This window comes from Vanessa atalanta, chromosome 6 (assembly GCF_905147765.1).
Source record: "Vanessa atalanta chromosome 6, ilVanAtal1.2, whole genome shotgun sequence".
In the NCBI taxonomy this organism is placed as follows: domain Eukaryota; kingdom Metazoa; phylum Arthropoda; class Insecta; order Lepidoptera; family Nymphalidae; genus Vanessa; species Vanessa atalanta.
Genome location: NC_061876.1, coordinates 11,314,465 through 11,329,809, shown reverse-complemented (window position 1 = coordinate 11,329,809; position 15,345 = coordinate 11,314,465). Strand labels below are relative to the sequence as shown.

General features: G+C 30.0%; 1 protein-coding gene across 2 annotated transcripts in view; it reads left to right on the top strand.

The window, feature by feature from the left end:
• Positions 1-854: 854 nt before the first annotated feature.
• Positions 855-15,345, top strand: part of LOC125064518 (protein scarlet) — a 33,166-nt gene continuing 18,675 nt past the window's right edge. The window contains exons 1-5 of one of the 2 annotated variants that reach the window (XM_047671612.1): positions 855-1,095; positions 4,095-4,287; positions 8,402-8,450; positions 9,404-9,453; positions 11,998-12,134. In XM_047671612.1, the coding sequence (XP_047527568.1) occupies positions 994-1,095; positions 4,095-4,287; positions 8,402-8,450; positions 9,404-9,453; positions 11,998-12,134 (531 nt within the window). In that variant the 5' untranslated portion in view covers positions 855-993. The remainder of the gene's footprint in view (positions 1,096-4,094; positions 4,288-8,401; positions 8,451-9,403; positions 9,454-11,997; positions 12,135-15,345) is intronic. The other variant, XM_047671613.1, reaches the window with a different exon arrangement.

The window sequence follows — 15,345 nt, the reverse complement described above, 5'->3', positions numbered from 1 at the left end:
ACACACGAAATCACACACAAACACACCTAAACGCACATTTATATCTTTTGACACACAGATTGGAATTCGAGGGACCATATAACATTAGGATTCCTCACAATTTTATTGCCGTCGAAATTTGATTCAATACGAACCCTACATTTTTTTATTATTCAGTTTTAATACTTTTATACTGCAGGTACATACAAGAGTAACGAATATAATTAGCTCGGTGGAGTTAAACTATTTCAGTTTTACTATTGTAAGCCTTTCTTCACCGCTGTAAAAGGATTACAATACGACAAACGTAGGTTCTCAAAGGGTACAGGGTACATACATAGATAGTAAGTATACTATCTATGGTACGTACTATCAAGTACCAATACTAAATGACCTGCCAGCTTCACTTGGCTTACTTAAATACACTTCTCATTCAAATCTCACCATTGTATAGATAATGCCTTTCTGAAAGATAAAGTAAAATAAATTAATGTTTCATTGTTTTATAATCAAGTCGTACACATATGCATCATGAATCTATGTATGCAAGGCATCTATGAATGCTACATAGGCAAAGTTTTTTTTATTATTTTTCCATGTCACTAATCCACACTTAGTAAGCATTAGAATTAATCTAGTTTTATTTTTTAAATAAATATGTTATGTAATACTACGAAATTTTTCAGACGCACTTCATTAATAACTCGATATAACCTTACCCAATGAACTTGCCTTATCGTTGTTAGTTAACTTTCGTAAGCAGTGTCTTTCAAAATTTAGTACCATTACTGCATCTTACTGTTCGAGGAAACACAAATGAACCATAACGTGTCTCTTTCAGAAAGTGTTCCATCTCTGTCGGGCACAGTCTCGCCATTCGTAAACCGGCGCCTGGGTCGTTCCGCCGTCGCCTGCTTCCAAACTTCAGCACGCTCGTGATAAAATGTTACGTTCGAAATTCAATTAAAAACGTTTTTCTTAATAATATTTTTTTTAATTTTGGTGTTTTGGAAAATGCGTTCGATAGCTAAATATGATGCTGAAACGTCTTCAAAACACCAATCCAGCGGGCCCAGCTCGCATACATCTGATCCTGACTTAGTGGATGATCTTCATGTAAGTATATCACACAATAAATTAAAATAAATACTAAATGCTCGGCGAGCTTTTCCAAAATTTAATTTTAGACAATTCTTTTTTTTTTTTAATTTCTTTATGTCCATTATTTACGTAACATTTATACAAAAATTTTAAAAAGTTAAAAGAAAGTTTACTTTCGAGAGAGAATATTTATCAACAGCCAGATACAATTTACAGCAAGTTAAAGATACGTTAATTTTATTGTAATTGTAACTTTTATAATATACAAGTTATTAAATAAAATTATGTGAGTTAAAAATTAAGTAACATGTACTTAAAGCCTGGTCATTGTGCACAGAATTTATGTTGCGGTTCTTTGTAACAAGATCGTTGTAGAATCTAGATCACACTACTTAAGTCGTACCTATATAGTAACAACACAGCAACAAAATAAAAAAATACTATTGCAACATAAAAAAGTTTCAATATTTTAATAATGAGCTAATTACGCGATTGCGACTTTTGTTAATTAAGGATTTATGTAAAACCGGTTATTTTAAAAAGCATTTTGCCGGACATATCTTAAACATTTTTTTTTAATATTTTCAATGTTAGCTATTTTAATATATATAATTAACAATTAGAATAAACTGTTTATCATTTTTATATGATTGCCGGTTACAAAATGATATGTAAATGTCTAATTTATTAAATGCTAATTCTTAATCTCCTTCCTAGCTAATGTCTTTAGATACACTAATCCGTCTTGTATCTCGTTTTTACTTATAAATTTGCTCATATGTATGAAAGTGACAAACGATTTTATTATACATGCAGGATAGCATAACAAAAAAATGATATTTTAATTTATGAAAATTAAAATGCTACATATATCTAACGAGCTGGTGGCCCGGACTTCGTCTGCGTTAAAATCGATTTTATTACGCATCAAATCCTAAATGTTGGTCCGACCTGATCATCATTTATCTGTGAAAACAAAATAAAAATCCTTATAGTATTATCTAAGAATAATAAGTATTCATACAGCCAGATATTCAGAATTATTTTTATAAAAAAACTTTAAACTTTTTTTATCGTTCATGCTCATTTTATGATCAATTTTTTCAATGTACAGACGACTTCTAACAGTTTTATTGTATTTATAGATATTATTTTATGTATAGATAACATCGATAGATACCATTCTTTAAATATTTTTTAAGAGACATTTTATCACCATAGTTGTAAAACATATACTTATATAGAAAAGCTGAAGGGTTTGTTTGTTTATTTGTGTTTGAACGTGCTAATAATCTGTAGTGATCATTTACAATGCGATTTCATGTAGTTTTCTGTCGAATATAATATAATTCGAATTCACGAGGAAAGATTTTTTCTCTTATTGTACCTAATGTCATTTATTAATATTTATTATGTTATTCAATTTTCGATGCATAAAACCCACAATTTAAAACCATTAACTGCCTTTCAACACATATTTATGATTGATTAATTTATATACTTTATAAATATTTGAGTACATCGTAAAGATTGTGTACCTGTGTATAAAACGATTCTTATCGATTCGGTCACGTCACTAAGTGCCAAAATGTAAGTAGGGACACATGTCAATTATAGTATTAAAAAAAAACCGTTTACATTTACGGTAATTAAATGTATGTACGAAGAATCATATATACGATTAGGCAACTTACTTTTTTATTACGTATTTCAAAGCTTACTTTTACTTTTTATAGGCAACAGTTACGTTCTAAGGTAACTGTCAAAAAATGTATTACTGTTCGGAGAAGGCATAATATTACGCTACGTTGCACGGGGGCGGAGCAATAACGTTTAACGAGAGCGAAACCACGCGGCGAAGTTATATGTAATATAAAGTGGAAGATTCGGGCCTAGAACAGGATTAATCGATTCCATTAATTTGACCTTGAACTAAACTTGATATGTGGAGATCACAATTTCGTAATGTCGAAGCTGTCATTATAAAATAATGACATAAAAAAAAGGAAAGTGACATCTTTCTAAATATTATATGTCATGCTTGTAAGATATCCCGGCAATTTTATTGCTACCTTTAAAGTGGACTAAATTAAAAATGGGGACCAAATCCGCCGTTGCGTTAGCCGCCATCTTGAATTAAAGGGCGGAATTGTTTAAAAACTGGACTTAAACAAGTCTTATTGTGCGATCGATCGCATTCTGAAACTAAATAGAAGAAGTGTAATCGAAGTATAAATATATAAAATAATGTTAAGTAAAGATACATAATGTATAAAAATCACTAAGTGTATAAAGTATACATTATTACTATTATTATTAAATTATTGCATTTACTAGTATGTAACGTGTCGTTTTATAGACTTTATCTATAACCTATCTACGTGGGCTATCCAACGATTTTTTTTTAAATCGGATTAGTAGTTTTTTATAAGGATGTTCAAATAAAGTAACTTTACAGCATAGTAATATTTTTTAGATTAATTGAATAGTGTCAAATATTTATCACTATCAGATCTTATGATATCTTTAAAGAATGATTAAATTCAATCTTCATTAAAATATACTTTAAGCTATTGTCTTTTTTTTTTAATTTTTTTTTAAATGAAATCTGTTGATTTAACATCAAGGCCAAGGTTATTTAATTTTTATTAATGTGTTTTAAAAAATATATTATTATTAATCATCCTCTTTCTTCCACTTTCGGCTATGTGCAAGTCTGTCTGGTTAGGTACCACCCACTCATCACATATTTAACCGTCAATCAGCAACGTTTAGTGTTGTGTTCCAGTGTAACTACAGACACTAGGGACATAACGTCTTAGTTCCCAAGGTTGGTAGCGATTAGAGGAATGGTTAATATTTCTTATCACTAGTAATCACTCACCATTAGATTGCCCTTTACGTAATAGGCCACATTTAAAAAAGAGACGAAACAAACAATTATATGACTATAAATAAAAAAAAATCGGTGGTAAAAGTTGTTCGTTCCTAATATGACATATTTTGTTTAACAGGAGCTGATATCGACAGACTTAGTTTATTTAGATAGTGGGATCACATATTCCAAAAATGACGAGCCAATGTGCGCTGAGGTGGAGGAGCTCCTGGGAACGTCTCCAGTGCCTCGACCCTGCACGCTTGTGTGGCGAGACGTTTCCGTTCATATAAAACTTAAAGATGGAAAGCTGAAAAGATTAGTTAATAATGGTAAGTTGATTTTTTTTTTTCAATAATGTTTTATTTATTAATTATCCTTTAGCGCTGAGATGATGATTATAAAATTATGGCTTTGAACTCAAAATCAACGGTTAAGTTACACGTATTTTAACGACTGAGCCATCATCATCCTTAATATTCATACATCTAAATTAAAATAAACTATTTGAAAGGACTACTTATAGTAACGACGTTATATCAGCTTTTAACTGATGCACTCTAAAAACAATTCCACAAAACGGCCATCGATGGTATACCTATCTATAAATTAATATATTAAAATGTATTCTAAAACTCTTAGACTATTTATAAGATAAAGACAAAACTTAATAAACATAGGTTTGTTTTATTCGTCAAAACTATGTTTACTTACAATTTACAATTTGGTAATCATTTTTTTAATGCTATTGAAATTTCATAGTGATCTGGTGCTCGCCGTGATCGATAAAAGTGGAATATGAATATATTTTCATTCCATATACGAATTATTTCATGGTCGAAGTTAATTAATTAGAGATGGGCCGAATGAGCCGAATACGAAATTCAGCCGAACATTCGGTAAAAATTCAATATTTAATTTGTAATACTTATATTACAAAGTATAATCACTTCACAATTACTAATATTAAACATCAATTAAACAGTTAAAATGGAGAAGCGAGTTCGTGACCACGATCTAACACCAAACAACAACGTTATTTTTTAATTATAAGTCTAACAAAGATCCAACTCGATTCCACCAACACCAGCATTCAGCGATTCGTATTTTTCAAATTTCGAACAGACTACCTAATCACCACGTAATTCCCGCCGAAAATGTCAAGATGGCGTCTCGATGCCGTATTATGCAATCTATACATGTTTTAAAATTGGAGTGTCCGTTTGTAATATTAAAATAACCGGTTTTTACTAAATGCATATGTATGTATACAGGGTACATATACCAAAATAGCATTTTTTACTATTTTTGTCTGTCTGTCTGTTTGTTCCGGCTAATCTCTGGAAGGACTGGACCGACTTTCACTGACAGATAGCTGATGTAATAAGGAGTAACTTGGGGTACTTTTATTTTAGAATTATGTATAAAATAATAATAAAGTCACGCTGCAATATCCAAATACTGTCCAGTACCGCTCGCAGCCTTCGGGCCGTCGCTCGGGTCATGTACTCTATAATCACTAACGACTTAATATAAAAAAGCTGCCTAATACAGAATTAATAAGTTGTGGTAAAATCTGAACGCGCACAAAGTATCGGGCACAGCTAGTATTTTAATAACAATAGTAACTTTGAATTAATTGGTAATATTTAACACTATTATAAATGACATTACAATTTAAGACTGTTTGAAATGTAAGCAATAAACTCTATCCGATATGTATGTAGTATGTATATGCAGGGTGGTCTGAAAGAGATCACTATTTCATCTTGCATGCATGTATAAAACATTATTTATAGTGTTATGTTTTTTATTTGTGCAATAAAGATATTTGTTGTATCATTAATATTCCATTTTATTACGCTTATAAAGCAAAGATTAGTTCGTCTTGATACACGATTTGTTATATATATTTATTCAATTTCGTAAAATATTTTTGGATATACTATAAGATCCGAGTTCGATCCCGGTATCGACTAATAAAAGTTAGTAGTTTTTTTTTTTTGTGACAGGTTTACCTGCGTTTACGTATTGCGTAGGTATATAACGTATAACGTTGGTGCGCTACAAACAGTTCTGTTAGTTGGATGAGTTGATATGGTCGTACGTTAAACTTATGCACAAAAGAACATTTTTTTTTTTAATTTTCCTTTGTTATTAGTATATTATTCATATTTAACCCTCTGTTATGACCTTAATTATTAATGAATAACTTGGCTTGTAAAACATAAAATTCAAAATACAGAATAAATTTTTTTTTCCAGTTTTTAATTCCACATTGATTTCGAAATTCGACCTTTTGGACTAAGAGAGAGCGATATACAGAAAAGTATCAACTTAATTACAACAAATATTTAAGCAAACATCGTCGGTTGACTATTGATTTAAAAAAAAAACATTCGAGTTTCGGTCAAAACAACACGGATTTGAGAGACGCGGGCGAATTAAAATAAAAAAGTAATTTTTATGTTAAGTTGTAAAGATATTTCGGTTTTTCAGACAAGTTTTAGGAGGGACCTCAAAAATTTAAAAATCGAACGAATTTTAAATTTACCTGATTTTTTGTTTCTTAAAACAAAGTATTTTATTGAACTAGCGGTGAGTGGTGACAGTAATTAACTGTTTAAATGTTGGTAACGTTGCTGTTGTGGTTTTCATGAGATATATAGATAATATCATAAAGTCAAAGCTAAGTGCTATCTCGCTTTAATGTTGCCACGATATGCGTAAACTTGAATATTCAATTAACTATTCAAAAGTACTTTTCAGAAACCTTTTAAGTAAAAATATAAGGCAAGGTTTACATTATTGTCAGCGACTTTACTTTCCGCGAAAACATTTAATACAAATCACACAACGGCACTACAATTACTATGTTAAGGTTGCAATTATATTCCTTTCGAATGCATTCGAACAAAATAATCTTATTTATCACGATATTTTTTTAAGTATATATGTATTTTGTATTTAATAAAAAAAATAATAAAAATATCAGCTATGTTACAGATTATAAATGCAAATGGCATTTACGAGATCTTAATATTATGTCTGTATAAAAAGCTAGTATGAAAAACACGATTTTAATGTTCTCATATGATACACATTTATGTATCAGTAATTAGGTGACTTATCCCAACCAGTTAAAAACTTACTCTTCGAGCAGATTTTACCAAATCTTACTCATACTTGATTTCGGTGACTATGTCCATTCAAGTGTGCCAAGGGAGAGTAGGCAAATGCACAGATGATACTTATAATAGTACTCATTTGTGGTCACACATAATCCGTTAGATTATTCGACTCGGCTGAAGAGAGTTCAGGCTCAAGACATTTCATACTTTTCGGGGCACGGGATTACAATCACTTGTTACTTCTAAAATACAGGCTTCTATAGATATAATTTCTAAGCTGTAAAACTCATTAAAATTTTCTTGGTAAAACCAGTCTTAGAAACCTGGGTTGATTTCGAGACAGTAACACATAACTCGACGTAATAAATATCAGACGAATCTATCTCGAAGTCAAATTATGTTCTAGCTGATATGTAAATATAAGCAAAATTTGCAATTTTCAAAAATATGCTGTTTATGTTGTATTAAAATCTTAGCAATCAAGTTTCAAGTTAGATGAAAAAAATCCACTTGATTCCATTAACAACGGTGCATCGAGGCTAACGAATCAAAAACCTCGACTGGTTTTCAAATTAATTTTTGTCTATCATTTAGACAAAAAATAGTTTGATCTTTGGAATTATATATATACCTATTTTTCGTTTGTACTTTTTAAGCTCTTGGCCGTTTGTCTGACTTGACTTAAAACTTAGTTATTGACACTTGCAAGAAGGTCTTTGGCTGAAGGCATGGCTGTGTCTCTGTTACCTTAGAACGACGAACTTCTGAACTGATCTTGATTCAATGTGACAAAACTACATAGAGATAAAATATTTTGTGGACTGTACTGTAGAAATATCAAATATCTCTGTTATACGTTGATATTATAACCTTTATCTTAGAAAATATAAAACACATAAAAATAGTACTAACCTACGAATCTTACTTTAATGTAAAACGTTCATATCAAGTTGATAATAATGATTTAATTATTAATATAAATTAAATAAAAGAGTAATATCTACTATCTACTCTGTATTGGGAAGCTACGCTGTAGTTAAGCGCACAGGAGATTCATAAACAGGTGATATAATTTATTCCAAATATTTTTAAAAATGGATATTATATTTTTTCCTTATGGTATTTCGTGATTACTACAACTGCATAATCAATATGAAATAATTACATGGTGATGATGTCTGAATCTGTCTTTATAGTATATATCTTTGATTTTCTTACATATTTTAATAATGTAAAAATAATTATTTTTCCGTTGACCGTTTATTACTTTTATTTAATTAATTTTGATAATATCTGTGTTATGTTTTGTTCGCAGTTAGCGGTATCGCAAAACCTGGTACGCTGGTCGCTCTGATGGGACCGAGGTAAGAATTACTTTTCTACTATAAAGTACAATAGTAATAATTATAATGATTTAATTTATTTTTTATAATTAACATTTCAAATATTTGAAATTTACTTTGTGGTAGGTCCTCGTCCAAACCCGTCTGGGTAAATGGTCAGCACTATACACATTGGCGCTTTAAAAAAAAAATCTTAAAGCATCAATGTACCCATTCCTATCAAAGTCAATGCGAAACCAACTTTGGGGGCTACGATGTTATGTCCCTTGTGCTGTAGTTAGGTATGATATCCTCATTGTAAGTATCTTGTCTAAACAGTTTTTACTGTTCGCAAAAGATCAAAGGAAGTGTCACATAATTGAGCTGTTTCAAACGACTTATCGTTTCTTTTAAATGAAATGACCATAACGCTGACTGTTTATATGTATTTGGCTCAATTGATAATATAAGCTTGAATAATAATAACGTTATTTATTTATTCATTGACACTTGAACACCAAATTATGATAAAAAAAATTAAACGGATTATAATGCAGTTTATTTATTGTCACTCTATTGCATCATAAATATAAAAATAAAGGAAACCGATAGACCTAGAACACATTCGGAAATATTTTTTGTTCTATCGTTTTGATAAAATATAGTGTATTAAATATATATAAAATATATCGTCTACTATAAGAAATGAAAGCTCAATTAACGAATTTAAATCTCAGCTTTCACAACATATTTTAGAAAATAATTGATATACTAACGATGTAACACACTATCTTACTATCGTTAATTGAGTTCTAAATAATCTGGCGACTATTTTTTGTATTTTAACTTTTGTATGTATGTCCTCGTGTACGTGACTATGTCTTTTTGAGAATAAATTCTTTAAACCTATATATTCATTGTTTAATATATTTCAGAACACATACATATATTTTAAATGTTGTAATTATGTATTAATATTTTTTGTTTTTTTACAGTGGTGCTGGTAAAACCACATTGATGACTGCATTGGCTCACAGAAATCCAGGTATGCTCGAAAATATTTGACCGTTTTTGAATATATATTCCCAAAATAGTAAACCTGAGAAACTACAAAAAAATTATCAACAATTAAAAATGATTGTAACATTTTTGTGTTATAAAATACACATCATTTTTTATGTTAAAGATTATTATGTGAATAATTTTACACAAAATTGAATTTTTAATTAGGTCAATACCATTAAAAATAATAAGCCCATATCGAATGGAATAATAAAAAACACGTTTAAAGATAATTTTTCAAAATGTCGTATGTAAATTGACCTTTTTATTAACTCGGCACGTGCCAATAAAATATGTTCGAATTTGAATATATTATTTTTGAAAAATAGTTAACTCGGTCTTATAGTAACAATGGAACAAATATATTAATAGAGCCTTGACTAGTTTGATATATCACCCGCGACTATATTATAGTGACGTCCAAATTATATACATATATATATATATATATATATATATATACATATATATATATATATATATATATATATGTATATAAGCGAAATACCAATCAATGATTAATCACGAAATCTCAGGAACAATAATAACTACAAATTTGGAATTTGGCAGTTAGGTTCCATATAGACATTCGCTACCGATTTTACGAAACTCCACCCCTATGGGAGTTAAAATGATTGGAAATTTGTGTTATATAAAGCTTATATATTAGTATTATATATACTTGATTTATTTTTATAAATATTTAAATTTGTTTACGTTCCATAATAACTGAAACTAACCAAATTCGTTCTGATTTTTGTAAACGAGTAAGAGAAAAGAGCCTAAAGAAAGAAAAGGAAAAAAATAAAAATTAAATTTTTTGTTTCGTTTACAACTTTTCGTTAACTTAAAGATACTACGACACTATTATTCTTTGTTAAATATATTGAGATTTTTCTAATAGCTGCCAGCCATATACTACCGAGACACACAGTAGAATTAATGTATATTTTATTAAGGTTTTTATTCGTTGTTTATTTTTAATTACGGATTTACAATGATGTTGATATAATACATTCATATTTATAGCAGTAGTATAGATATTATTATAATTGTGTTAACTTAAAATTTAGTTATACAAAATAGAAAATTAAAAAATAAATAAAACAGTGACATATACAATTAAAAATAACAATAATATGAATAAAAATATCATATGTTAGTTTTTTATTCGAGAAAATCAAATATTCATTATCGATTTATTAAAGTTTTCAAAATTTATCATACCGGCCAACCTTGAATTTTTTTGATACCGGATAAGAAATGAATTCATTTTATATACATTTGGGATAAAAGTGGAATTTTATTATAATTTCTTAAAACATATTATAGACCAATTTGTGTAGGAAACGTATATCAAAATTAGCTATGTCGCCGTCTGAAGGGAAATATCTTATGAATTAAATTTAAAAGAAATACCTATTAATATTTTAATTAAATATAATAACTATTTCAGTAATTACATTATTTAAGTCTGTAACGTTTATCTATAATAAAAAATATATTACTATTCAATTAATCCAAACTTTTTGTTTGTAATAATAAACTTTACCTTGAGCTTCTTATTGGCTGGCATTATAAAAAAACATTTCTATTGTTACCAGCAGGTATATTTACTAGGTTGCCCATAAATTCTGCCGCCGTTGCATTAACACTATTTTTTATAGTGCCAATGTCTATTGCAAAACCTATCTAACAATGTAAGCCCGAGTATTTTTTAATGATTATGTCATTATCCTCATTGGAGCGACGTGGAATGAGAGGAGAAATAGTGTGATATTTACATGCAGGGTATTACTTTACTTAACTTTACGTAAACCATACGCGCCTAAAAGAGTATTTCAAACACAATAATATATGATATGAAAATAAGACACCAAGTAAATTAGAACATTGGCTTGAAACTAAGGATTCTCTGTTTTATAGAAAGACGAACGGACATGAGTGACGTTATTTCATTAAACTTTATATAAACCTATAGAGCTATGAAAATATGTAGTATGATTTTAAATTGACATGGGTTTGATGCGCTTTTAAGAGGTTTTCAATCTCATAAACTTATACGAAATTATTTGTTACATCTACATGACTCGTACCATATTATAATTAGTTTCTGGTAAAATTAATAAATTTTAGTAATGATTTTTTACATTAAAATTAAGAATATTCATTATTAATTACTTTATATTGCTTCTATTTTTATTTTCCTTGAAGGTAATGTTTTTGAAAGCCCACCCACTTATCGTTTTTCCACGGATAAAAAATCTCAATTTGGGTCATAAGTCATTTAAAAAAATTAACGTTCAATTCTATTTCACATAAATAATTATTATTAATTTAAAAAATAAAGTGTTTAGTACCTAATTAATATTACAAATTGTCATTATCATTTGGTTACACATTATAACGTGACACACATAAAATGCTATTTAAATAAAAATTATAGTACCGAAGTACTATCTCAAAAACACTAACAAACTGTTAATAGAAATAAACCTTTGTTCAATAAACCATATTTTTTTAATAGATGACACGATAGTTGACGGTGACATAGTAATGAACGGGCTCCCCGTCAGCGACTTCATGCACAAGGAGAGCGGATATATGCATCAAGACGAACTGTTCGTTGAAAACCTTACTGTAATGGAACACCTTACAATCATGGTAAGTCCAAAATAAAAATACATTCTATTCAAGTAGTCTCCTACAATGACATTTTATAGGATTCAATTTTATATAACGCGTATTTGAATTATAGATAAAGTGTAATTGTTTGGTCAGCTTATGTCGAGAACGACCTGTAGAAATTCAGTCCTTAATATGTTTCGTCAATTAAATATAGACATGTAATAATAACAATAGAGGTACTCTGTAAGAAGAAAATCGAAACTCAGAATGTGATATGCGAAATTGACTATAGTAATTATAGGATACATGTATGAAAATGGCGCACCACGGTAAGTCGGTTACAACATTTTACGAATGAGATACGAATTGAATATTTAAAGAAGAGCACTCCATTTATACTTAATATGCATCATGTGGCAATGAACGAACACTCAAAGCACTTTTGTCACTTATCAGGGCCAGATTATCCATATATCAGTGTAGGCCTAGAGGTCCTGTATCTGCTAGCAGCCCCAGGCAGGCAGCTCAAAAATGGTTAAATAATAAAATTAATTCTTAATAAAATTACTATAGACAAATATTTCTCCCATTTGAACAGTAATGGGATGTTGTTGTTGTGGGATGTTGTGTACAAGTTGTAGTCCCGCGTTATGGAAGAAAACAAAAATATGAAATTATAAAAGTACATCGTCCTTGCACCCGTACATGGCTAATCCGGCTCTGCATATTGCAATTTTAATTTATATTATAATTGTTTTAATATGAATTTTAAATTCCTTATCTAGTATTTAAATAACTCCCAAAACTTCACAAAACCTCTAAAATTTCAATATAGACTTAAAAAAAACTAAAGATAATCTTTCAAAAACGCATAAATAAAGGTAGGTATTTTATATGTTAATTAGTTTTTTATATACCTTAGATAGACTATTCAAATAAAATTTAAATGCTAGATGTCTTTAATCCGCATGATGTATCTGGATTAGCGAGATTTGAAAGGTCAATTGCATCAGAAAACGATCGAATATATTAAATCTTAGAGTTATCTTTTTATCTTTTAATGTACTAATTTATAAAAATTGTAATCGTCGATGATATTCTTTACATCGAATTTAGCAACGTCGAGGGGGGTATTGTTATCTATATTTTGACCATATGAATGCTTTGTAGAGATTAGAGCTAGATTTAGACAAATGTAAAGAATCGTACAAGCGCCAAAACTGGTACAGCTGTATTAAACGGTATCTGAAAACATTTTTTGTTATAAATGCGAAAGTAACTCTGTCTTGATCCAAACCACTGAAATGAATTTGATGAAATTGGGTTTAAATCAAGCACCTATCACTTACGAACGGACAAATAGTCGTCACCTCCCCCTTATACAGAAGTACAGCACATATACTTATACTTTAAAGTAAATATGTATGTATGCATAAAGTAGGTATTAATTAATAATTAGAAATACATATATTTTAATGTATTCTTAATGGAATTGTTTTTTAATCTACTTTCGAAACGATGTTATTTTGACCACTTCTTTAACGCTGTCAATCTAGTCAGTAGAAGAGATCGCCTCCTTAGCAATGAAACCACGTTCCTTAATTATATTATTCCACACTTTTTTATTAGTTAAGTGTTTTTGCCAAATATCATTTAGGTATATACGCTATATAATAAGTATTGATGTCGCTGTAGACGTCACTAGATATCGGATAATATAGCTATTCGCAAAAGCCATATTTTTATTATTTATTCGTTAAGAATATAAAAAAAATTGAAAACTAAATTTTCATTACATAATATACATTTTTAAGAAATAACTTACGCAACTTATACATAAAACGATCAATAATTGTAAACAAATATTATTTAATAGCAATGTAAAAACTCTCTAATAGTCATCAGTATGAGTATATTATAAAGTGTTATTGTTGGTCAATTTGTGATTATTAGTAACGGTTATATTATTTTAACGAGAGCGTGGCATAAATAAAATTATCGGTCAAAGGCGTGAACCGCTGTGTAAGGTTTCACACCGTGTTAAGAGTTTGCATTGTTTTATTGTCAGAAAGGCAAATCCGCAAATAGGATTGACATTACCCGATAGTATGTGATCATCGCTACTATTAGATATATATAAGTAGAATAAATCTGTGACAATAAGGTTGATGGGCGGAGGATTTTGGTGTACCATGTGCCGACAATTATATGTATCTACTCACTTATTCTGCGAATATACTCGTAGTAGCACTAATGTGACGTCACATGTAGCTTATACCCAAAGGACGATAAAGGCAATTCTAACAGTACCAAATTTGTCTAGAGGATATGCCTGCACTAATGAACAGATACATAGCATACATGCCATTATCCTATAATGTTGTCTTAGATTTTCGCGATTATTACACATTGAAATAAAACTAGTTTTTTTAACGGATTTAATCGCGTATATTAATTATTTTATTTTAACATCCCGACGTTTCGAGCACTTTGCAGTGTTCGTGGTCACGGGCAGACTAAGGTGACATTTGTCTGTTCGAATTAAAAAGAAATATTATTTACAACTACCGCCAACGATTTCTTAATTGGTATCTTGAGTAGCGTTCCGGTTGCACGCAGAAGGCACTAACTGTATCTTTAGGTCTTGCAGTCTGTTGGATTTGGGATTTTAAATTTTTAATGAGTGGATCCCAAGTGTTAGAAAGTCTCCAACCATCTTCTCTATTGAAGTTCGGATGTTTTTGAATTTCAATAGCCTCGCGTATCATTCTAGGAATGAATCTGTGTTCTCTAGCGAGGATCTGTGGTTTATCAAATCGAATAAAATGGTTGGGTTTATCCAGAGCATGTTCACAGACTGCAGACTTTGAAGAACGCCTATTTTTGACATCTCCTATATGTTCCTTGACCCTAGTACCGATGCTTCTCTTTGTTTGACCTATGTAAGATAAACCACACTCACATTCGAGTTTATATACTCCCGCAGTTTGTAAAGGGATATTACTCTTGATAGGTCTCAAGAACTGGCTCACTTTCTTATGAGGCTTGTAAATGGTTTTAATCGAAGCTCGCTTCAAGATATTGCCAATCCTGTCTGTAACTCCCTTCACATATGGTAGAAATGCAGGTTGTCGCTCAACTGTGGGTGGCTTGATACGGCTTCTGCGATGCTGGCGAGGCACGGGCAGCTTGTTCTGGTGGAGTGCAAGCTTGACCTGAAGTAGCTCGTCCTCTAGGTGTTCAGCAT